This window comes from Rhodofomes roseus, assembly GCF_022264815.1.
Source record: "Rhodofomes roseus strain CIRM-BRFM 1785 chromosome Unknown C8Q71scaffold_2, whole genome shotgun sequence".
Lineage (NCBI taxonomy): Eukaryota > Fungi > Basidiomycota > Agaricomycetes > Polyporales > Fomitopsidaceae > Rhodofomes > Rhodofomes roseus.
The window spans coordinates 2,248,050-2,270,754 of NW_025952958.1; the positions used below are offsets into that span (position 1 = coordinate 2,248,050).

At 55.0% G+C, this 22,705-nt stretch overlaps 12 protein-coding genes across 12 annotated transcripts; 6 read left to right on the top strand and 6 right to left on the bottom strand.

Moving 5' to 3' along the window:
* Positions 1–2,556, top strand: C8Q71DRAFT_736244 (uncharacterized protein). The gene is made up of 5 exons (XM_047922538.1): positions 1–839; positions 901–1,258; positions 1,311–1,476; positions 1,528–1,628; positions 1,688–2,556. Exons 1-5 carry the CDS (start codon positions 218–220, stop codon positions 2,463–2,465), a joined length of 2,025 nt encoding a protein of 674 aa, XP_047784222.1. The 5' UTR covers positions 1–217; the 3' UTR covers positions 2,466–2,556.
* Positions 2,557–2,781: 225 nt separating this feature from the next.
* Positions 2,782–3,968, bottom strand: C8Q71DRAFT_736246 (uncharacterized protein). The gene is made up of 5 exons (XM_047922539.1): positions 3,468–3,968; positions 3,332–3,415; positions 3,177–3,276; positions 3,034–3,112; positions 2,782–2,980 (listed from the first exon to the last, which is right to left on the bottom strand). The coding sequence occupies exons 1-5, from the start codon at positions 3,900–3,902 to the stop codon at positions 2,839–2,841; spliced, it is 840 nt and encodes a 279-aa protein (XP_047784223.1). The 5' UTR covers positions 3,903–3,968; the 3' UTR covers positions 2,782–2,838.
* A 107-nt stretch (positions 3,969–4,075) lies between these two features.
* On the top strand, positions 4,076–6,714 carry C8Q71DRAFT_736247 (uncharacterized protein). Its single transcript, XM_047922540.1, has 4 exons — positions 4,076–4,173; positions 4,225–4,391; positions 4,445–5,413; positions 5,465–6,714. The coding sequence occupies exons 1-4, from the start codon at positions 4,116–4,118 to the stop codon at positions 6,536–6,538; spliced, it is 2,268 nt and encodes a 755-aa protein (XP_047784224.1). The 5' UTR covers positions 4,076–4,115; the 3' UTR covers positions 6,539–6,714.
* A 1,543-nt stretch (positions 6,715–8,257) lies between these two features.
* Positions 8,258–9,799, top strand: C8Q71DRAFT_238553 (uncharacterized protein). The gene is made up of 7 exons (XM_047917212.1): positions 8,258–8,555; positions 8,605–8,760; positions 8,814–8,892; positions 8,949–9,057; positions 9,109–9,199; positions 9,259–9,299; positions 9,364–9,799. Exons 1-7 carry the CDS (start codon positions 8,346–8,348, stop codon positions 9,662–9,664), a joined length of 987 nt encoding a protein of 328 aa, XP_047784225.1. The 5' UTR covers positions 8,258–8,345; the 3' UTR covers positions 9,665–9,799.
* Positions 9,800–10,694: 895 nt separating this feature from the next.
* Positions 10,695–11,697, bottom strand: C8Q71DRAFT_238624 (uncharacterized protein). Its single transcript, XM_047917213.1, has 4 exons — positions 11,655–11,697; positions 11,474–11,596; positions 11,359–11,421; positions 10,695–11,305 (listed from the first exon to the last, which is right to left on the bottom strand). The coding sequence occupies exons 2-4, from the start codon at positions 11,538–11,540 to the stop codon at positions 11,070–11,072; spliced, it is 366 nt and encodes a 121-aa protein (XP_047784226.1). The 5' UTR covers positions 11,541–11,596; positions 11,655–11,697; the 3' UTR covers positions 10,695–11,069.
* Positions 11,698–12,236: 539 nt separating this feature from the next.
* Positions 12,237–14,236, top strand: C8Q71DRAFT_736257 (Alg9-like mannosyltransferase family-domain-containing protein). Its single transcript, XM_047922541.1, has 6 exons — positions 12,237–12,527; positions 12,583–12,687; positions 12,739–12,869; positions 12,922–13,080; positions 13,132–13,767; positions 13,823–14,236. The coding sequence occupies exons 1-6, from the start codon at positions 12,249–12,251 to the stop codon at positions 14,154–14,156; spliced, it is 1,644 nt and encodes a 547-aa protein (XP_047784227.1). The 5' UTR covers positions 12,237–12,248; the 3' UTR covers positions 14,157–14,236.
* Positions 14,074–15,674, top strand: C8Q71DRAFT_238639 (uncharacterized protein). Its single transcript, XM_047917214.1, has one exon. The coding sequence runs from the start codon at positions 14,325–14,327 to the stop codon at positions 15,501–15,503; it is 1,179 nt and encodes a 392-aa protein (XP_047784228.1). The 5' UTR covers positions 14,074–14,324; the 3' UTR covers positions 15,504–15,674.
* C8Q71DRAFT_239191 (uncharacterized protein) lies at positions 15,675–17,123 on the bottom strand. The gene is made up of 4 exons (XM_047917218.1): positions 16,972–17,123; positions 16,113–16,920; positions 15,841–16,060; positions 15,675–15,783 (listed from the first exon to the last, which is right to left on the bottom strand). Exons 2-3 carry the CDS (start codon positions 16,693–16,695, stop codon positions 15,903–15,905), a joined length of 741 nt encoding a protein of 246 aa, XP_047784229.1. The 5' UTR covers positions 16,696–16,920; positions 16,972–17,123; the 3' UTR covers positions 15,675–15,783; positions 15,841–15,902.
* A 938-nt stretch (positions 17,124–18,061) lies between these two features.
* On the bottom strand, positions 18,062–19,140 carry C8Q71DRAFT_238865 (uncharacterized protein). The gene is made up of 2 exons (XM_047917217.1): positions 18,301–19,140; positions 18,062–18,247 (listed from the first exon to the last, which is right to left on the bottom strand). Exons 1-2 carry the CDS (start codon positions 18,957–18,959, stop codon positions 18,223–18,225), a joined length of 684 nt encoding a protein of 227 aa, XP_047784230.1. The 5' UTR covers positions 18,960–19,140; the 3' UTR covers positions 18,062–18,222.
* A 181-nt stretch (positions 19,141–19,321) lies between these two features.
* Positions 19,322–20,403, bottom strand: C8Q71DRAFT_853670 (uncharacterized protein; the record flags this gene model as incomplete). The annotated part of the gene is made up of 5 exons (XM_047926966.1): positions 19,322–19,553; positions 19,605–19,725; positions 19,776–20,108; positions 20,156–20,284; positions 20,337–20,403. 5 exons carry the CDS (start codon positions 20,401–20,403, stop codon positions 19,322–19,324), a joined length of 882 nt encoding a protein of 293 aa, XP_047784231.1.
* A 342-nt stretch (positions 20,404–20,745) lies between these two features.
* On the top strand, positions 20,746–21,288 carry C8Q71DRAFT_698536 (NHP2/L7aE family protein; the record flags this gene model as incomplete). The annotated part of the gene is made up of 4 exons (XM_047920027.1): positions 20,746–20,808; positions 20,862–20,922; positions 20,975–21,078; positions 21,130–21,288. 4 exons carry the CDS (start codon positions 20,746–20,748, stop codon positions 21,286–21,288), a joined length of 387 nt encoding a protein of 128 aa, XP_047784232.1.
* A 21-nt stretch (positions 21,289–21,309) lies between these two features.
* C8Q71DRAFT_238645 (ubiquitin-conjugating enzyme 9) lies at positions 21,310–22,566 on the bottom strand. The gene is made up of 8 exons (XM_047917215.1): positions 22,332–22,566; positions 22,189–22,272; positions 22,075–22,123; positions 21,999–22,022; positions 21,840–21,949; positions 21,711–21,790; positions 21,632–21,652; positions 21,310–21,577 (listed from the first exon to the last, which is right to left on the bottom strand). The coding sequence occupies exons 1-8, from the start codon at positions 22,395–22,397 to the stop codon at positions 21,535–21,537; spliced, it is 477 nt and encodes a 158-aa protein (XP_047784233.1). The 5' UTR covers positions 22,398–22,566; the 3' UTR covers positions 21,310–21,534.
* Between the last annotated feature and the right edge of the window lie 139 nt (positions 22,567–22,705).

Here is a 22,705-nt window from a genome sequence, read left to right on the forward strand (position 1 = left end):
GGCGGCGTCGTGGCGGCCTCGCGGCCCTCGCCTATAGCCCACGAGTCTTCCCTCTGGCAGAACCCTGGATACGTAGACAACGTGGCTATACGTGAGTCTAGACCCTGGCATACACACCAGTGCTATACAGCACCTATTCGCTTCAATCCCTCCTCTCACCGAGACTGACCGGACGCCATCGACTTGGTCATTAGTCCTCTGTTCCTTGCCTTCCGCCATGGCGAGCATTCTATCCCAACATTGCGAAGAACGCTTGGTCTTCCAGTTTCGCATCGACAACCTCCGCGCGATGTTCAACCTCGTCGATACGGACTCGGGTGTTGACCAGTACGACACCGCCGCCTTCGGGCCAGGCTTTTTCTTCAGACTATCCGCATTCCAGAGCGATCTCCACGGACCATGCGCTGATCTAGGTCTGTACGCGAACGACGACCTGCTGCAGCCTGTGCATATGGAAGTGACCATCGATGGACGTTCTCGGGACAACGAGTCTGCATGGTTCTCCTTCCGGGATAGCAGAGACGTTCTCACCGCAGGGAGCATTTGCATATGGGATAACATCCTCTCTGCGGAATTTATGGACGGATGCGTCCCCATGAGACGCGACAATGCAGTGGTGGTCATGGCAGTGTTGAAGTTAACTCGCCTCGCACCACCGCCAGCAAGCGTATCTAAGGATGCGTTGGACCTCTTGCACAAGTCTCTCGAGAGCAAGGAGCTCCCGACCGTGCGCTGGACTGGTTTCTCCGCACGAAGACCCGACGGGACCTTGACGAAGCCGCTGAGCGTTTTTGCCCCACGAGACCTTCTTGTCTCGCCTTGCGAGGAGATCGAACGTTGTGCGTGCTTCACGGCTCGCTGTGACTGTGATACTAAGACTGACTCGAAATCGACATGCAGCGTGGGAGGAGACGCTTTTGCTACTGGACGGCACACTGTACGATCCTGAAAGTCTTCCGTTGGGGATTGACAGTAGCGCGGTCGACGACCTCACCGCCTTCAGCGACTACGAAAGCGATTACGACGACGACGAGGTCCCTTTTGAGCCAATCCTCAGCAAACCAGACCCGCCAAAAAGTCACGACTCTCTGCCTACTGCAATCGACTGGGAGGCAGATATCACCGAAGAGCCCATAGTCCTGATCGATGAGGACGCTATTGCAGCTACACCCAGCGAAGGAGGCAGTACTATCTGCACCCTGACGGGTGATGATACGAAGCGAGGAGACATTCTGTTGAGAAGCGTTGCACATCGAACGTACGTCTGTCTGTCAACGTGCTTCCGCTTCGTCTCATCCGCACTTCCATAGCTTGCAAGCCCTCATTTACTACCTATACACAGGGATCGTCGTATTTGCTCCTCTGAGTAGCGATGGCAAGGAGGAACGGGACTCATTCCTGGCCGACTACAAGAAGTCGTATGCGAACAGACCAACGCCGTCGTCGTGCAAAGCACTGTACGATGTGGCCGTCAAGGTGCGTAGATCCGAATGTATATGTTGATCGCGCTGACAATAGGCCTCTCAGCTCGGCCTCAATGACCTGCAAAAGCGTGCCTTTGTTTTCTTGCGCCGGCAGCTCAGTGAGACGAACATCATTGACGAACTTTTCAGCCCATTCACGTCGCGGTACGTTATCTGCCCGCATTACCCTCTGGCCAGTCGACTGACGACGAGATATAAACCAGGCACGCGCCGGTCCGTGAGATGGAGGTCGCCTTACTCGTACAACGCTGGAACAAACTGACGAAAGACTCCGCGTTCGAGCACAAGCTCGAGGAAATGGCGCGCGGGGAGCGTCCCTATGCTGCATCGCTCGTCATGCACATCCTCCGCGCGGTGGCAGCTACCGAGTGCCGCGCTCCGCCCGCATCCGAGGACCACAAGGAGTGGTGGGACGGCGCGGACATTGACCACTCCGACATCAGTGACGAGACCTACTCGTACCACTCGAGCGACTGCGATGAGACTACGGATGACGATATGGACTATGAGGCGGAGACGGAGAACGACTTGGAACAGGTCGAGGAAGAAGCAAGTGAGGTCGATGCAGCAAGGGGGATGGAAAGGGCGTCGGCAGCACGAGCAGCGGAAGAGGCGGCAGCAGCACGAGCACTGACAGCGGAAGAGGCAGCGGCAGCACGAGCAGCGGAAGAGGAACCTGAAGAGCTCGAGACGGCTGCGAGAAGAGCAGAGAAATCCGCGGGGGTGGCCCGTTCCATGGCTTTAGGTCGGGAAGCACATATGAGGGCCCTTGAGTATCGAGCGATGGCAAAGGCTGTGGAGAAGGGGAGGGCCAGTGCGCAGGAAGAAGAGGAGGCAAGCGCAAGGATGGAAATGCAAAGGAAAGAGCCTGAGCGACCGAGGGGTTTGATGGCAGAGGCGGCAGTGGCAGAGGATCCAGAGCCAGTTACGCCAGGGCCATTCAAGTTGCGCCAGAAGAGGGGGCGGGGGCGTCCCTGGTAAACGAAGTTTGTCCGACGCGTGGTAAATGCAGATACAATAGACGGAGTGTTCAGCTACTGTTGCTGTCGAATACACTGTAAGTCAGCAGCAAGCTTGCGACAGACACTGTCCGAAACGCAAGTCAGACGGCTGAGGCCTGAGGCCTGAGGTCTTTCTCGCCCTCTTGCGCGTTGCATGACATGATACGCAGTGCCCGTTGTCTAATCTTCTCCGCCCGGGCTCAAACTCGGTGGTGTCTCACAGTTTGACCTCCCACGAACACTACTCCGTATATCCCGGGCCTTCACTCAAGATACGATAAGGCACGTCAACCCAATCGATGAAATATCCATGCTATTAGATCCACAAAAAGACATCACGAAGATAGATTGAGTTACAAAGCTCGCTGCCGCATACGACTGCTGACCGTCCGCAGGCCCGCGTAGACTTTACCAGGCGGCGAGCCCAGGATGAGCGACACTATGGCGTCCCGGGCGATTTTGATGTTCTGGAATGATCCCAGAATATGGATTTTACTACAAGAGCGGATGTCAATCAGCGAGGTTAAAAAGAGAGAGCTGGAACTCACGTATCGGCAAGGACGATACGAGTCCGGCTGGCGTTCTCGATCGTGAACTTCGTCTTGCCGTCCTGGCCAGCAATTCGCCCTGCGAAGGACCAGCCCGATGAGTTATGCGACGAAATGTTTGACGGCTGAAACTCTGAGCTTACCAATTGCACGAGACAAGTGATCGCCATGCAGAGTCTTAACATCCTTGATTTCAAACGAATCGAGGTAAAGATCGTCTAGTCGGAGAAGAGCGATGGCATCCTACGAACAAAGTGTTGTAAGAGAGCGTCATCGGTTTGGATGCGATGATACACACGTTCACGTCAAAGCCCAGAGCATACGACTTGACGAAGTCGGCGCCCTTTTGAATGGCACCTATGTCCTGTGTGTGTTTTGACGTCTGTCCAGACTGAGATGAGTTACGTGGAGTCCCATAGACACGACGTACGCACCCTGATCTCAACACATTTTCTTTGCACGTTCATCCGCACTTGTAGTTGCAGCATCTCCGTGAGCGGTGAAAAGATGTTCACCCAATCCTTCTTCAACGGCGTCATGCGATGCGGGGGTATCGGTATTCTCCTCATCTCGGACTTCAGTGCCGTTCGTTGTGCGGAAGCGGGGAGGGGCGGGAATGCAGGGGCGGAAGACTGGGTAGGTAATGAGGAGGGATCGGTATCAATCATGAGTTCGTCGTCGTCCCCGGTTTGCTGTTTCCCCTGCTCGGCCAAAATCTGAGGGACGACCTCCGTGATGTCGGCAGACTCGTCGCCCATCTCCTCGTCTTGGATATCTGCAGACTTTGCAGAGGCCTTTCTGTTCAGCTTCCGCCTGTTCTTCTTGTGGGTGGTCGAGGATGAGCTCGGCTCCGCGTGTAAGACAACCATAGTGACAGGACTAGATATGTGAATAGACCGCTATGCCGATTGAAAGGGCGAGGCGAGCTGCGAGGAGGTCTTTGGGAATACGGAAGCCTTGCGGTACAGAAATTGAGCTCGGCGACTGCCGAAGAGCGAGATCTCGATCGTATGACGGATCACTTGGGCGGACCTGCGTGCACCTCCAAGTTTGCACATCCACCTTTACTGTTACACTCAGCCATGGCCTCGTCTGCTGCGACGGGTTCTAAGAAAGAATTGAATGAAAGCAGAGCAGAAGGTATCCGGTCACTTTATCGCCAATCACGCAGGCCAATTAATGCGACTGCAGCTCTACAGGCGCTGCTCAATTCAATCTCGCCTGAGGATGCGAGCAGTCAAGGCCAGAAGCTGTCTTCCGACCAAGTGAAGATGATCTCCGAAAAACTCGGGGAGCTTCTAGGAGACGGTGACCTCGGGGAAGTCGTTGGCACTCAGAAGCGGAACGAGAAGGGTGAGGTACGTTCCTTGCCATGCATACCCCGAACGGCACAGTTCATATCTTGTCACAGTTACTGAATGAGGAGGGGCTTCCTATCGTCGATATTGTGGAGCCCGTAAAGGAGGACACTGCTCCATTCCCTCCTCCAGCTTCCGTAGCCTCGCCACCAATCTTTGACGACCCAGACCTACTACCACATTGGGCACTATCACCCGCAGAGAAAGCACGCAGAAAAGCGGAGCGCGAGCGCATTCTCGACTTACTGGAGGATGAGGAGCATATTGAGCAAGAGAGAGAAGAGACTGCTGAACGAGAACGATGGCGGGCCGAGCTGGAGAACCGGAAGGCGGCGGCCAAGACCGAACTGGAGAGCCTGCGAAAGGCAAGGGAGTTGCAGAAGAAGATGGGCAAGGCCTTGTTGCGCAACGTCATCGAGACGCAGGAGAATGCAGAGAAGGGGGCCGAACTGGAGGCGAAGGAGCGGAAGGTAGGGAAGTCGAAGAAGGCAGTGTCGTTCGCGGATGCACCTGGAGAGCGTACTTCCAACGAGGCGACATCTGAAGACGAGTCGAAGCAGTGGGGCGACATCGCATTGGACAGACTACGCAAAGGCAAGACGTCTCTCTTGACTCGGGCGCAGATGAACAACCAACCCATGAAGATGGACGTCGTTGAACGCCATCCGGGAGGAGCGCAAGCAGAGCCCCCTGCTCAGCGCGAACCGGACTCTGACGATGAGTCCGTTCCGGGCTCACCTGTCCCCGCTGATTCGGATGAAGGCGATGTGATACGCTCTGACGTCGATTCGGACGAGCAGACAGGGCACGAGCCCTTGTCGGATTCCGATGCTACCGATGTCGAGCAGATGAGCGATGACGGGGAACCAGTAATATGGCAGGATGAAGACTTCGACTACGCTCAACATCAGCGGGAGGTTGTGTTAGCTTATTACGAAAAACGTGCGACAATTGGTATGCAAGCGTACAGTGCCATGCGGGCACACTCTCATGATGAGGATGCGAACGAGTGGGACCAACCGGTACGAGTACTGTTGTGCATCACACTGGCGGAGAGCTCAAATTGTGTACAGGAAGTGCCTCTCGACGCGACTCTTGCATCTCCCCCGCCCAAGCCCTCCGCATCACGCTTCAAGTCCGAGCATCCGTCTTCGAGCACCCTCGCTTCACACTCCCTTGGTGCATCGGTACTCCCATCTTCTCAGACCTCTAGCCTGAAGAAGGCCGTGCGGATGGGCAAGCTTGAGAGCGGTCAGCTCGTCGGCGACGACAGCGACGATGACGTGACGCAGGAAGCTAGGGAGATTGTCGAGCTGCTTACACGGGGAGACGTTGCGAATATCGGTCCACAGCCTTCTGCCGCCGCAAGTACAAGTGCAAGCACCGCGCCTTTACCTGGACCGCCCAGCTCTGCGTCCACAGAAGACTCGACCGTTCCGTCGAAACCGAAGTCGAAGGTGTCCAAGTTCAAGCTAAGCCTCGCACAGCCGCAGGGACGCGAATCGTCTTCTACGGGTTCGCCGAGCCTCCAGACACCGCAGATGACGTCCGATCGTTCGTCCCCGAAACTGACCTCCCCTGAGCCGGGCACGCCCATCTCTGTTCCAACGCCTTCTTCGCGCCCTACAGACGGACGACATAACGACAATGGCGCCGTCATACCTGAACCCATCCGACGGAAGGGAGTGCATGACCAGATGCCCATTATGATTGTCGATTCGCCTTCCTTTCGGCCTCCAGGATCGGCTCCGACGACGCCTAGTATGATTGTGGACTCGCCCTCGTTCAGCCCGCCCTCCGGGTCTGTTCCGCGGACGACCGCTACATCGTCCATGCCGCCTATGGTTGTCGACTCGCCATCATTCATTCCTCCCGGGTTGGCAAGTACGTCTGTACAACCGCCGCCATTCCAATCTTTCGTGCTGGATTCGCCTTCGTTTCAAAACCCTACCTCTGCACAACCACCACAGGCGTCAGTGCCACGGTCTATGTCTGCATCAACAAACCCCGTGGCAGCCGGTGGCAGGCGTACGGGTGTAGTCATGGCGGCCGAGGTGAAGGAGTCCGCTCCTCAGCGTCGAGGCGATGCGGGCGAGGGTGGTAATAAGGAGAGGAAGGTCTCTAAGTTCAGAGCGGAGCGAATGTAATGGTGAGAACGCCTGGCCGTGGTCGTAACATGTAGTCTACTAATATTCTGAACAACGGGGCCGAAGTTACTTGTGGCTCCTGCACGACATCCATGACAGACCTGCGCCTCAGTCATCCTAGCGACCAGTATAAATTGCACCCTTCACACAAATCGACGGGCGACGACGCTACAACTTCAAGATTGACGATCGTTTGAACTCCTAGGTTCGACACAAACGCCTCACGTGCGCCGTGTGGAGGGGCTTGGTTTGAGACTTACTCCACATCGTCGAATGCCGTCCGAGATTCAGTCCCGATGCCCTTAAACGTGGATCTTCGACCGCGCCGCGCGGAGATGTCAACACCGCGCGAACAATCCGGCAGAACCATTTCTATTTCGCACCAATCAGATCAGTGGGCTTTCCAGCGTGGCATCAGTGTGGAATATCGAGCAACGATTCCGCTTGCTCAGCGACGGCGGGCTTTACTAATTTTTGAACGGCGAGGGAGAAGGTCAGGACACCGATTGCCTGGATGTTGGAGATATAACCTCGAGATTCCACTCACCAGCTCACGCAGACGTCGATTGGACACCGAGATGGACAGAGCGTAGCACAAGGCCACCCAGCCACTGGTACCACGTTCTGTCAAGCCCCAGCGCTCAGCCCAGAGCAACCAGGCGGGACCATCCTCTTAGATCCCGATCCTAGCGTGGGCGAGGCTTCCGTTAAGACCCCTTACATCATCTGATACCGATTTCGCTTCTAATTGGATTTCATTTAGAAGAACTCGTCGTCAAATTTTGCTGAAGCGCTTGGATATTGCCCATCATCAACTGCGTGTTCGAGCAGTGTTCGAGAAGCAGGGCGATCAACGAAGTGGCTGGCATCTAATATGGCACCCCCATGCCTACGCGATAAGTATGGCATGCCGACTTGAAAACCAAGGACCATCCGTTGACAGAATCTTCTACTGGTCGACGCAAGTCAACGAGATCAAAATATCTGACTTCTTAGCCAGAATTTTTCGATGGTTTCAAGCGCAGTCCAAGCTAGTAAGTAGTTTCCTCTTTGTCGGCTTGACTAGACTATTTTAGGCTCCGTCCGATGCCGAAGATCGCGACGTTCTTTGGTCTGCAAAGAAGATGTGCTGCTTAGTTGCACGGTTGGATGATCCGTCGTCGCTTCTTACAGTCCGGCAGCGTCACGGTTGCATCTCGTTGCATTGCATTCCTCGTGGTCGATCCGTCATTCTCACTGTGGGCAAACTAGCTTTTTGAAGCCCTGCAAGCACTACGAGGATTGGTGCCCCGTGGGGAACATTTCCTGAGAATGTTTGGGCTCCGAACATCCTCAGATTACTTATGATGAGTTTCAGCATCGGAAGCATGTTTGCAGCATGTTCGACAAAAACACGCCTTTTCGCAGGATTCTTGCAGCCGGGGCATTGGGCAAACCACTCCGAGTACTTATTCGCGCCGAATATGCCGCGAACAGTGAGCCCCGCGCGATCTCAAGGTCAGATGAGTCTTTCGACTTAGATCGGCAGAACGCAATCATATTAGCCATGGCGACGCGCCTGTCGATAACTAGGCCATCATCAAGCACTTCCGTACTAAGCTGTTGTGGCAATGCGCAAACGGGGTCGTGAAGAGACCGCGAGAAGATCCGGTCGAACGGTCGAATCAACCTCGTCTTACCCAGAGAAGACAATTTTCCTCTGGAGCCCCACCTACGGAGGCAGTCTATAAAAACCACCAGCTAACTTCGCGGCACAGACCTCCCTGCTTCCCGGAGTCGCTGGTCACCCTGGATTGAGACTTGCAGAATGGCGCAGCTTCCTCTGATCAGCGTCAACCTGGCCACGGTGGCCTTAGAGAGCCTCCTCTATGGTGTATTCCTGACATTGGCGTTCACTTTCATATATCTCCATATCAGTCGTGCTGGGTCACAACGGGCCGGTGGGGCAAGATCGCTGTCTGTGTACTTCACTCCCGTTCTGCTCGGGTCAATATTCGTATTGTTGACCGTCACTGGGGTGAGTCGTGCTATACATGAATGATCTTTGGGGAGCTGACGACGACTAGCATTGGGTGATGACCGTTATTCGCCTCTTCGATGCATTCGTCAATTTCATGGGAGGTCAAGCGGCGCTGCTCTACTACTCGGACCTGGCTCTCACTACGGAGCCCGTCAAAATTGGGTTCCTGATCGCCACGCTCATCACCTGCGACATCCTATTCGTATGTGCTGCGCCGTGGATTCGTCAATTCTTATCTGAAGTGCTCTGACCAAGATCTACCGTCTTTGGATCGTCTGGGGCTACAACTACTATGTAATCATTGTCCCGTGCCTCACCATCTTGGGGCTGTGTGGTACGTTCGCTTTGCTATCGTTTCCTATTGCACCTGTGCTGATACGCCTCTACCAGTCGCTGGTCCTGGTGTCATCTATCAGCTTACCCAGGTGGGATCGGGAAACACCGTCTTCATTGCGTCCCTCGCTCGTTGGGTGTCGGCAGACTACGCCTTCACCTTTGTGTACGCGTACAATGTAATCTGCATACGTGCAAAGCTAACTATTTGATGCAGGACGAATGTCTACAGTTCCGTCGGTATCGCTTGGAAAGTGTGGCGCTCCCGACATCGCACAGGTGCGTACGCAGGTGGTACTAGCCTTATGGTCCGTGTTTCTCGCTCACCTACTGTACGAGACCCCGCTGACGTAAGTGCATCCTCCAGAGGGTCCTTGTGACAATTGTGGAGAGTGCTGCCCTATACACGTGCGTCTAGAAGAAGTCCTATGCCCTCGTCGCCGTGCACTGATGATGTCGACTGATTCAACAGCTCGTACACCGTATTCTTCTTCGGCGCGTACCAGGCGGAGAGCAATCTGCAGTACACCGCTGTGGACACACTCTGCCCCATCGCCGGTATCGCGTTCATGATGATCAACGTACGGGTTGGTCTCGGCTGGGCACAACGGGCACACCCTTCGACATCCTCCGGGGTCTCATCTCGTCGCACCGCCATGCAGGAGCAGCAGTCTTTTGCCATGCGCCCGGTTGCGGTTGACATCCAGAAGGTCGTAGACAGTCAGGACGACATGGGCATGCCTGTCGGAATGAAGAGCGAGCTGCCTGTGTAGGCGTTCGCTGTTGGTATTCGGTCCTTGACGGGGCGTTCAAAAAGACGTACTCGTTGGAATATCGGAGCCTAGGCTCGAGTTGTAGACAGAATAGAATCCGCGAACGCAGTATGTCCGCAGCAGATCTCGCCTTGATTGCCCAAAGTCTGGCAAGTCTCGACGACGGCATTGATCGACCCTGTTGGACACACATGGACGTTGAGGTCACGTTCCTTACTCTTATTGTGATCATCATTCGTTATGTTACTGTACACATCGCCACGGACATCCTATTTTCGGGCCTTGTCATACAGTCCATAGATCGTGGAAGGAAGTAATCGCATTAGAAGCATGGAATGGATTCTGACTCGACAGAAACTGTCCATCGAAAATGAATTTTTCAAAGCCGAAGCTGCTGGTTCAAGCTGGTTCATCACTGTTGATACACGATATCATTGCCGGAGTACTTTGATGAGGCTCGCGAATTCCAGGCACCGCAAATCTCATCCAAATACACTAAAATTACACCCTGGCGAGGGTGGTCTCCCGGCGCAAGATCTTAAAGAATCCCCAGGCCTAGGATAATACCGGAATTACAGCGGCTTGTCTAGTACAGCGCCACGGAGACAACTAGTCGCCTTGGGTTCTTATTCGAAGCCGCCTTCCTGTGCAACCAGTTCGGTGATAGAAACTCGAGAGGCAGACGTACTACGAGGTATTCAACTTAGGCTTGAGCGCAGTGCCAGTGCCAGTGGTGGCCAGTGGTGGCTGGTACTTAAATCAGATCGAGATCTACGCATCCACGCCGGCGCTAACTCGAACTCGAGTTCCTCGACGCCGGCGCGCGGATGAGCTAGTCTCCCGTAGGCAGCCCACTAGGACGACCTTTATGAGGGAAGGAGGGCGGTCGTCTAGGGTCTGCTTCAAAACGCGCCCGCAACACTGTTCGACTCCTGGAGGACGCATTTTGTGATGGCCGAGCAATGCCGGTGGCTACGGCAGAGCTGCCGGTGGCTATGGCCGGACTGCCGGTGGCTGGTGTTAGATCCATCTAAGATATAATCGGCCACTACTAGCCTGCTAAGTACTGCAGGTGCGATAATTACATGGCCATGTCGGTCTCGGGGTTTTCATATATCTCATCCATCTCGTCAACCTTGCACTATGCGAGGATTACCCGTGCGACCCGGGTGTCGACTCGTATGGAAGCCGACAGTCTAACTCGGCTGGCTTGCACTTGTTAAGTTAGTCTGGGACCGTGACAGTACCGACGTAGCTTTCACGAGAGCCACGGCTTCGAGCAAGACAATGGCTGACCACTATCAGCAAGTCCTCCGCCACCTCCGCCTAGGCGTCGAGCGGTCCGCATTGAGCACATCGTTCTCTCGGATGACCTTCAAGAACACGCTCTCCAGTCCCGCTCTTTCTACGGTGAACTCCGCGCGAAGTCCTCTTGCAATGGGAGTAACCCGATGAGTCGCGCAAGGGACATGTCTGTCTCGAGCCGCACTTCCAAGCGCGTTGCGACGTCGTCTGCCATACGCACTCCGGGAATTTGTGGCATGAGCTCCTGTGCGCGGACGACCTCCTCGCACGTCGGGCAACATAAATGCACCTCGTAGGTGGCATACCGTTGGGCCAGTGCATCGTTTGTGCCCACAGCTGTAGCAAACACGACCTCAGTCTTCTTGTGGATGGCCACCATGCAGACTCACCTAACATCTTCTTCGCCAATATGCCGACCTTTTTAGCCCGTGCGGACGCTTCCTCCATGGAGTCTGCAGCGACGCTGTCAGTAACAAACTGACGCACGACCACACAGGCACTCACGTAGCGTGACGACAATAGCCTTGTCCACTGCGACTGTCCTGAGTGTACCCCACATCTCACGTTTCATCTTAGCGTCGATACTCGTGGAGAACTCATCGAGCACGAGTCACTCAGAGGGGTTCCCTGAAGCATCAAGGTTAGTGCCACCAATGCATCAACGCAGTGTTCATGGTGAGCGCACCTATGAGCGCGATGGCCAACGCCGGCATGCGCTGAATTTCCGCCCGGCAGCCGTACAGCCAGGCGGTCCGCATAAATGTCCAATGACGTTGCGCGTATCAACGCCCGGACGTTCCGAGCAGTGAGCTCCTCGCCACGGTGAGTCAGTGCTCCGGATCCTTCGCGATGGCTTGAGCGACAATCACGTAGATGAGGGGAAAGCCCGTCTTGCCGGGTCCCATTAGTATTATGGCGAACACGTCGATCCCTTCGAGAGCCTTGCAAATGCCCTCAAGTTCGAAGTGTCGTGAGGGTCCCAGGGGAGGCTCTTCGAGGCGATGTTGCGGCAGAACGCGAGACCCTTGGGTGAGCTGAATTGTGTACATGAGTGTGTAGCGTCCCCGCGCAAAGCCGAGTCTCCATTGATTATCGACGGCTACGGTACATGAAGGGTAGAGAGCGACGAAGCGAGGATAGTATAGGGGAACGCGTCGAGCCTAACGGCGACGCGTCGCGCGCGACGAGATTTACACACGCGCTGCGGAGATCGAAGTGCTTATGTAACTCCGCTAAGGAGTCGAGCGGTATTCGACCCCTTAGTTGAAGCAGACTACGGATGAGCTGGAGCCTGGCCGATGAAGTTGACCATATGCAAATCTCTACTGCCATCGCTCTAGCTGTTCGAGTCTCTGTCGCACTTCTGACACGTACATTCTTTCAACCTGACGAATACTTCCAGTCTCTCGAGGTCGCACATCACCTTGTCTTTGGCTATGGCAATCTCACTTGGGAATGGCTTACCGCCCAACCAATTCGGAGTATCATCTACCCCGCCCTAAATGTTCCCGTTTATTGGGCTCTTGGACTCGGTGGCCTTGATGCCACCAAGCTCTTAGTAAGCCCACCTCCCAGCTATTCAGTCAGATCTCCATACTCATCACAGGTTGCAGATATGGGCTCCCAAAGTTCTGCATGGCATCTTAGCCGCAGGAACCGATGTCTATGTGGATGAGTTGGCCCGTAAGATTATAGGGCCTCAGTACGCTCCTACGGTGGTGCGTATTTCAGCAGCTCGTTCTTTGCCACTCAATGACCCGTTCACTTAGCTCTTCCTGTCACTCACATCGTTCTTCCACGTACTCTCGCTGTCACGTTCGCTCTCCAACTCCTTGGAAACCACCCTAACCACCGTCGCACTCAGCCACTATCCCTGGGATACAACCACTCCACCCAAGAGGCAAGTAAGAATTCTCTGCAAACGCAGACACGCTGCTCATGAGGTGATGCAGACAAGACATACGACGATTTCTGGCCACTGCTGCTTTGGCTTGTGCAGTCCGGCCCACCAACGCTGTCATCTGGGTCTACATGTCAGGCCTGCTTCTCTGGCGGCTTCGTCGCCAGCCGCGTCATTTGGCCTCTCTGCTCCTCAACGTTGCAGTCGTAGGGTGAGACATACCGCCGAAGCGAAACGCAATTGTTCAATGACACTGCTCTAGCTTGCTTGTGACTCTGGCTGTCTTCCTCCTAGACTCCGCATACTATGGCTCTCCGACATGCACCCCGCTGAACTTCTTGCGCACGAATCTCTCTTCGGTTTCGTTGTTCTACGGAATCAGCCAGTGGCATTACTACTTCTCGCAGGCAATCCCCATCCTCTGCACCTCGGCTCTCCCGTTCGTTCTACATGGCGCCTGGTTGGCAATGTGGTCCCCGAACCCCGCTTTGAAGGTGCTGCTGGGACTGATCGGCTGGACGATTGGCGTGTACTCACTTGCAGGCCACAAAGAGTGGCGGTTCATCCACCCACTCCTTCCTCTGATGCACATACTCGCTGCCAAGTCACTCGTGGACGTAACGCCGCGTAGCTCAGGTCGTCCGGCGGCCGTCTCCATCCGGAAGTCTCACCGAGCACTGCTCCTTACCACGTTGCCACTGGCTGTATACGTCGTGCTCTTCCATTCGCAAAGCCAAATCGAAGTCGTGCATTACCTGGGAGACTTGCCATCCGAGGAACTGCATTCTGTGGGCTTTTTGATGCCTTGCCACTCCACTCCGTGGCAGGCGTATCTGCACAGGCCGGATCTGGCCAGCCCGGGAAGACTCTGGGCTCTCGGCTGCGAGCCTCCCATAACGTGCGTATGCCTCGTCTCTCATAGGTCTTGCCCGTGCCGATCGACTGTGTTCTAGAGGCCAAAATTTGACTTCATACAGGGACCAGACTGACATCTTCTATGAGTCTCCGGCAAACTACCTGCGCACTCGGTTCCCAGGCTCGGTCGATCCGGCTTTTCCTGCGTCACCGATGCCGTCTACTCCTCCCGGAGCGACCCTCCCCGACCACGGAGATTGGAAACACGAGTGGCCTGAATACCTAGTGATGTTCGGAGCGCTGTTGCATGATGGCGAGGTACAGTCCACTTTGGAAAGTAAGAGGTACCGAGAGGTCTGGAAGATGGAGTCTGGGTGGGAGGGAGACCGTCGAAGGCAGGGAGGGGTCAGAGTTTGGCGGTTCCAGCCATAGCTAGAGTACAGCTCCGGGTATTGCAGAAAGCCGTTGCGGTGGTACAAAACCTGTTGTCTGGTCGTGTCCCAGCAGCAGTCAGTCCACCGCCAGTATTACACTCGACTAGAGCTATATAGGCGCGCCACCGCCGTCTCAGCCTCACTACCTTCCATCCTCCCTGGTGCAATGTCTTCCTCTGGCCCACAACCGTCCTTGCCAGTCGAGCTCTGGCTCCACATCTTTCGACTCTCGACACTCTCACCGTTGACGACACGCCTCTATGTCGTTTCGTACAGCCCGTTCCAGACCATACCGCTAGAGGCCGAGGACGAGTCCGTGACGAAGAAGACGAAGTCCGCGCTCGTCCAGGTTTGCAAGCAGTGGCGAGCGTGGGCCCTCGACCTGCTCTTCGAGGACGTCTGGATAGAGTGCCCGGAGAAAATGAGCTCGCTTCTGGGGGACGGGTCGGGGTGCGGGCGGTGGGTGCGCCGTGCAAGCCTCCCGTATATGAGCTCGGCGACGGTGAGCCCTCGCCCTCTCGAGGCGAACAAGATGCTCGAGCAGTGCCCGCACCTCGAGGTGTTGGTGCGCAAGGGTCCGACCCGGAGAGACGTCGACACGCGCTTCGAGTTCGCTGCCGAGTGCCCTGCGATGCCCTCGCTGAAGCGGGTCGACTGGTGGCACGTCAACGAGGCTGCTCGCTCTGGAGGCATCAACCTGCTCGGAGACGTCCTCCAGAAAGCACCGAACGTGCAGTACCTCTCCCTGGGCGGGTACGTCCGCTTCTCGTCGCTGTCCGTGAACGGCACCGCCATCACGCTTTCGTCCCTCACGACCCTCCGTTTCCTCCGCCTGAACGCGGCGCTCGTGAGGCAGACCTGTGGATGGTCTATGCCTGCTCTGCAGCACATCATCATAGATACTGTGGAGGACGTCGCCGTGCTGTCGATGTTCTGGGAGTCCTTTGGCGAGCAGATCCGCACCATTGAGCTCGGGCACTACCTGAGCTACTTCGTTCACGACTGGCTATCCTTCATCCTCCGCGGGTGTCCCCACATCACGGAACTCAATTACTACATCCACTTCACCGCCATCCCTACCTTCGACGACGAAAAGGACACATTTCCTCTCCTCACTACAGTCGGCTTGCACGCTCAGCCGAACATGATGATCTCGCCGGAGAGCTCGGGATACTGGGGGCGCATGCAATCTCACTTCGCGATGCTGTGTTGCCCTTGCTTCCCTGCTGTGAAGAAGGTACTGCTCTATGGCGACTGGAGCGGAATTTCGAGCGACATCCGGTATCCGTTCCTCGTACAGCCTTTGCTTGACCGGCGCATTACCATAGAACGCGTGGAAACCTAGACTACTGTAGATCTCGACTCCATACTGTTGTATTTATGTAGACCCCTCAGGATGTTTTGGTTGCTCGCCATTGGCTATATATGTGAACCGAGTATCGTAATACATGCAATGCTGTACTGTGCCAATACATTAGATCGTATCATGTCCGACGGAAGTGTGCTACTAAGCTGAATGCGTTTTATGACTACATCGTTGTTGGGGGGGGGGAGGGTAGGGCACGGGGATGTTAGGATGCAGGAACTGAAGGGAATTGAAAAGTCCGTGTGGGCCGGCCGCATGGCTACTTGCACGATGGGTAATCAGCACTACTCTACTCCATTGTGGAGGTCGCACGCACGACCGTGGTGCCCATTTCCTCCGCCAGTTCCGTCCAAGGATGTTGGATTGGCACTCAGGCTGTTACCGGCGGCTCCATACTGAGCGACGCATTGCGCTCGATCGAGGGACGACGGAGTGCGGGGCGCTGGTTGGGCGCGCCTCCCCCAGACTCTCCAGCAGGGCGTCGTTAGACGTCTCTGCCAGAGCGGCAGGGAAGAACCGGCCCATGACCGTGGTGTCTGGGTGTTGTTGAGTTGGCAAAGAAAAAACAAGAGAAACGCAATGACGGACCAGTACCAACGGGCTGTGCCGCAGGCGCGGGCCCCGTCGGGCGTATCCCCTTATGTCGGTCTTGCCGCCTTGTATTGCTACTATTAGGGGCATACAGAGCCACGTCGCTTGTTACAGAAGCATAACGTGGCCGATGTTCGCGTCGTGACCGTTCGGTATACTGTCTTCCACGGTCCATTGGGGCAGCGTGTTGTACCGGTGCCCGAGGCGGGGCACGGCAGTATTCACACAACCTCAACCTGGCAGCGACATCCGAGCGCGGAATGAATTGGCGGCTACAACCACTACACCGCGTGCTCATATTCGGGAAGGGCGGTGGCGCAGCGCTGGTTTGCGGGAGGTATGCTGGCGCATGACCCCCACCGTACGGTTGATAGTACGGTCGCCTCCCTGGTGTCGTGGACTCCGGGTCCATATGGAAGACCATGTCTGACGAGCCGCGTGAGGACATGGATTGTGCGCTTGAGCTGGAGCTCGAACCTTCTCGGAACGCGTTCCACGGGTCGCGAGCGTGTGATGCAGCGGAAGACGGAAAGGGGATCGGTTGAGAGCGGGGTGTGGTGAAGGGCGATGGTTGCGGCATCTATCCGGTATACGCGTCCTGAGCTGGGGCTGCACAGCGAAGTCTTGGCTTGTTGGAGATGGTGGGTCTGGTATGTTCGAAGGAATTGCTCGGCTTTTGTAGCCCGCCGCCGACTGCCTAAATGGGTGCACACTGGATTGGACGTCGTCGTCTTCGAGACATTATGGAAGGAGGATAGAGAGGGCGGACAGTCTTTTGGGTCATATGCGAGAGCTGTGGAGGACTCTGAGTATGGTAAGCGGTACCTTGCGCGGTATCGTCCGAAAGATGCCGTACATGCTGATTATCGAGCGGCGGACGTCTTCGCACATATTGCCGATGTTCTGTGACGGAGAGTACGAAGTCAAAATCGCACTAAAAAGGCAGGAGACACCTACATATACCGGCGCTTAACACCGCCCAAGACGGCTGTGTTCGCTCAACTGGCAGGTACCATGAACAAACTCCAGTGGTTCTGGCAAGCTTGATGCAACCAATGTGATGTCAACAATGGTGACCGACGAGTATTGTCTATGTGAACTTTGAATGCCGTGAACAGATGCATATTTCCTTACACACCTGATCGGCAACGAAGGACCCCAGTGATCAAGCGCACATAGAGTTTCTACTTACCAGTGATAAACGTAGTGACGTTGGTCACGATTCCCGGTGAAATGCGGAGGATGGCGCAGTTGCTGTGTAGGAAGTTGAGGCAGTGGCATTGTCCTCGATCGAGCTTCGGACAAAGAGGCAGGGTACCGGTGGTTAATACGGAGTGTGACATATTGAGTCATTGCGGTTCCAATCCTTGACTCTAATGAAGGTGAGGAAGCTATCGACGAAGGAGTGGCCCATCAACCAATTACCTATTGTCCGCTCTAAATGATCGTACACGCTGCGCGTCCCGAAGATTTGGCTTCTCACTGTCACTCTCGTATTGACAGCAGTATTGTCCTGCCCTGTAGACCGTACTGAGTCTCTACACTCACCAATAGCGGTACAATCACCGCAGGAACCGGGTTGCGAGTTCTTCTACGGCGCCAGAGGTCGTCAGATAATCGACTGGGGCAGCAGCAGAATTGTTTCATCCTCAGTAGCAAGAACGGGCGAGCGGAAGGTTGGCAGCGACTGCACTGACCAGCGTCCGCTGTCACCGGCAGATCGAAAGCAAGGAACCGATTCGATACCAAAAACCGTGAGGGCCCTCTCGTCAATATCATGTGCATCAAACTCACCTTTCAACGACCAGTCTCGTAGCCAAGTGTTCAGAATCAGAGGACGGGACATGGCTTACGATGGATCACTGCTCGCAAGGGATCAGTTTCGAACCTCATACGGCATAGGGCATTGCTGAATCGAACGAGCATGAGCGGGAAGTAAAATAGTCAACTGATCATTGAAGAGGAGGCGACTCCATTATGATAATGGCACTGCAATAGGATTGTCCGAACCACTATCGCGATCACTTGAGATGCCGGTTCTTCATACGCGTCAACTAGAACAAATGGCTCGTTAATACGGGTATGGCCCGAAAGAATATAAGGTTGATCATACCCGTCTGCGCTTCTTAAGTCTGATAATTAATTCAGCATCATCCTACAACACGTAGTTAGGACGGTGACTCACTTGTGTGTCCTCATCTTCTTCCTCCGCTTCCGCTTCGTACTATCCAGGTACACCCCAAACTCGGCCTCAGCCAGCTTGACCTCCTCCGCTCGCCCTTTGGTCACATCCAACCCAAGGCGCTGCAATGCCTGCTCCCATGTCATCGACGCCCCAATCCTGTTCACCACCATGGCTCTCGCAAGCTGCCGCGCGGTGTCCGCGTCATCCTCAGCGGAGACTTCAGGCGGTTCAGCGAAGCCATCCACAGACGTCGAGCTTGACTTAAGCGAGGCCTCAAGCGGTAGTGGTGACGACTCGAAGATGGTGGATGCTGGTTGAGAGGCAAGGAGGAGAGGTCGATGCAAGGAGAAGAATTGATGGAGCTTGAGGTCTTGCGGGTTGAATACAGGATGGATGGGTGTCATCAAAGCTGAACGGATGGGCGACGTCAAGCCCTCCGTGGCTAGCGGCGAGCCATGCTGCTGAGATGAGGAATGATCCTTCGCGGATACCGCCTCGCTCGACGGGCTTGATACGTCGGCCTTGCCCTTGCTCGTCCCGGGCGAGACCTTTGGAGGCTTGGCCGAGTTGAAGTAGCGTCCTCCTCCCGGTTTGGAGAAGACGGAGTAGGCTCTGCGCGCTGCAGGGAGCGGCCTGAGCAGCTGGCTCAGGGAGGCCATGAAGTGAGAGGTGACACTGATACCGACCGACGACCGTCGAGGTCCGAGTCTCAGTCCTACGCGCAAGAGAAAAGCACGTGCACGGTGGCGCTACCACCACAGCCGACTCAATCTGGCGCGCTCTCGCTCTGCCCCGACGGTGCTCGAGTTCGTGTTCCAGTGCTCAACGGCTTGCAGTGAAGTTGTCAGGAGTCTTAGCTAGAAAAACGTCCAGACATGGATTGGAAGGGGTGGCATATATACACTAGTCCGTCATGAAACAAAAATCATATGCAATACTACATACTGTCCGGCTGACCAGCAGCCCATGGCCACTTCTGTCAAATTGCAAAGCAAATCGGAACGAACGATCCCCGTGTAAATTAGGTGACAGTGACGATTTGCCCCTTTCCGTCCTTCAAAATGATCAGTTCACAGTCAATTTTCTCTCCCGTATCCCCGCAGACAACGTCTGTCGCGTCCACGGAATCGAACTTTACTTGGCGCAACTCGATGAAAGAGCGACCCAACACCACGTCGAAGTGAGACTCCTCAGAGAGGTAGACACTATGCATAGTCTTCGCACGGCCGACGGTGACTGGCCATTTGCCGATGCTGGACATTGTATCAGCACAAGTCGATGCCAACTCTAGATAGTGTACGTACTTAACCAATCCGCCGTAGCCATAATGGCCAGGGGCAGCATCCGCTGGTATAAAACCATGCTTAATGGCGAACTTTCGCGATATGTATACATGCCGATATCCGGCTTTGAGCAACATGCGGACTGAGCTTCAAGTCAGTACGACTCAGGACCAGCGACTGCATACTGCGCACCGTTCTTCGCAGGTCCGATGCCACCCATGATAGTCCGCACCCCGTTCTCATTATGGAACTGCTCGAATTCACGCTTGTGTTTCGGCGGCTGCTCCTTAGCCTTCGCGGCTTCCGAGGCTTTCCGGGGTTGTTTGTTGGACTTCGTAGACCCTCTGGCTGAAAGCGGGGGGGATGGCCCAGAAGCCTTGTTACGGAACATGTAGAACGACGGATTCCGGTATGCTGGCCGTGCAGGCAGGGGTTCGTCTGGGTTCCGCACATATAGAACCGGCGATTGACTACTCTCAGGCGTAGCAGACTTGTGTCGCCACATGAAGATAGTATAATCGGAGTCTGCAAGCTGGTGAGTATCTGACCTGAAAAAATCCTAGAGGACGCACCGTCATCAAGGTTCCAAATACTATCATTCCACGAGTACTTCACCCAGCCTGGCCTGACTCGCCGACCGGTGAATTCAACGAGGGTCTTAGTGGTGAGCTTCTCAAACAAGTTTTCGAGGGTATCATCATCTGCAGTACCCAGCTGTAAGAATGATTGCTTGCTGCTTTGTGGTCGACTTACTTGTGTGGACTATTGAGAAGGACGACACAGGGGTATGGACATTGAGGATCGGCGGAGGAGCATCCATGATCGTGGTACGTGAGCAAGATGGAAGGATTGAGCTAGTAGACAAGACGTATTGATCTCACTCTGGTAATTCCAAGTCTGAGCGATTCTTGCTGGACTCCACGATGGATATCGCGTGCAGCCGTCCGTCGAGAATCAGACAAGGAATATGGCGGAGGCGAGGAGAGCGTCATGCAAGCGCCCAGGCTGTTCCACCATCACGCCTCACGTGACCGCGCTGCAAGAATTTGGCCTGCTTTTTCGCGCCTGCTTTCTTCCAACTTGCTTGCGCAGTCCACTGAACAGTTTGCCGACCAAGGATCCGAGGAAGTGAGGTCGTACGCAAAACCAACCACCACCAAAGATGTCTGACCCGTCATCTCGTCCCAAAGCATGGCCCATGGCTAATGCCCAGCTCAACGACCAGGTAAGTCTGCCTCCGCATACATCCTGCTGCTACTCTCTGACCGCATATTTTAGATCCTCGATGTGGTTGAGAGAGCTTCACAATTCAAGCAGCTCAAGAAGGGTGCTAACGAAGGTGCGTGGACGACATAGATTTACGCAGCGCTGTCTCACACTACATGCTACAGCCACCAAGACTCTCAATCGAGGTATCTCAGAGGTCATCATCCTGACGGCTGATACGGAGCCTCTGGAGATCTTGCTTCACCTGCCTCTGCTGTGCGAGGAGAAGGTATGACCTCTCGATCAGAGCCGAGTTCTTTCTGCTGAATTGTGTCTACAGAACGTCCCCTACGTCTTCGTGGCATCGAAGGCGGCTCTGGGTCGTGCCTGCGGTGTTTCGAGGCCTGTGATCGCTGCTAGCATCACGACGAACGAAAACAAGGAACTTTCAAGCCAAATCCAGACAATCAAGCTGGCTATCGACAAGCTGATGGTTTAGTCGACTTGATGGGCCTTTGCTCGAATCTGCACAAACCCGGTTAGACATGTATAGTAGATGTACTTCTGAGCTATGCATGCTGCGTCCTGAGCTTTGAGAACACAGACCGCACTACAGTATTCGGCTTCGCCAGTTTGTCGGCCATCATCAGAGTGCAGACGAGACCAATGAAACCCTATGAATATACACCAGCAAGATAAGTACGAGGCAAAATACACAGCGAAGGCAAAATTCTGCATGCTGTTACTACTTGGGTATATTCTCTCGGGCCTGCTGCCTCACTCTCCGCCTATGTGAATGGAATCAATCTTTCATCATGAGAAGCCGAAGCCGAAGCACGTACTCGTAGGCAACTCTGTCATTCCTTTGGGAATACATGTCCAATTGAGCGAACCAGAGGATCATACGAAGCAAATACGCACTTAAACATCGTGTAGGCATCACTTTGTGCAGGATCGTTCACGTTGGGGTCGTTCAACAGGTCCTGAATCCCCAACAGCACCTAGGCAAACATGAGCGATGGCTCGCCGCCCGTGGAGGTAAAGACGTACCTGCTTGATGGTGATGGCGGGCTTCCATGACTTCTCTTCATCGAGAATCGATAGACAGACGGTGCCAGAAGGGTAGACGTTAGGATGGAAGAGTGGTGGAGTGAACTTGCCTGCATCAGGTGAGCGTCCGCGTCCTCTCCCGAGACGAGCGATACTTACATTTTGGCGGCTTTGACGGGTAGTCTGGGATCTACTGTGAGTTCGCGCATCACCGCCGACGTAAAAGCTCAAGCACCTTCCGGGAAGATCATCATGAGTTTATATACCCCCCCTTCCCAAGGCGTCTGCATCCATCCGAGAAATACCGTCTCAAAAGTCTTGCTGGGTGGGCAATCATATAGGAACATACCCCCTGTTTACCCGGGATTCCAACCTCCCACTCTAGCAGGTTCATGGATCCATCCGCCGCTTTCGCCGGCTTGGCGTAGAACCCCTGCAGACCATCGCGCAGTCAGACTTCACCCGAGGCCACTCAAACTTATCCCCGCGTACGAATGGATGGTCCTTGCGCCACTGTTTGCGTTCTTCGGCCAGACGTGCTCTGCAGATGCCGGACATGGTGATGGAGCGAGAAGAGTCGAGAGAGAAGAGCAGATGTCACGGATTTGTTCAAGGTCAAGCTGCAAGCGGCGGAAGACGATCGCGCACCAGCGCCTCGAGGCGATCACCATTTGAGCTGCTGAGTCATCGACGCGTCTCCGCCGACACTCGACGCGTCCTGTTTTGGGCCCGGGTCGTCTCATGTGAACGTCGAGCAGGGGAACAGCCGGTGACAACACGCCGAGGTCCTGGTGGGTGGCAACGACGCTGCAAGGGAGAAGGCCTCCCGGGTCAACGCCACCGACCGCCCGCTGCCAGTGTCCTGT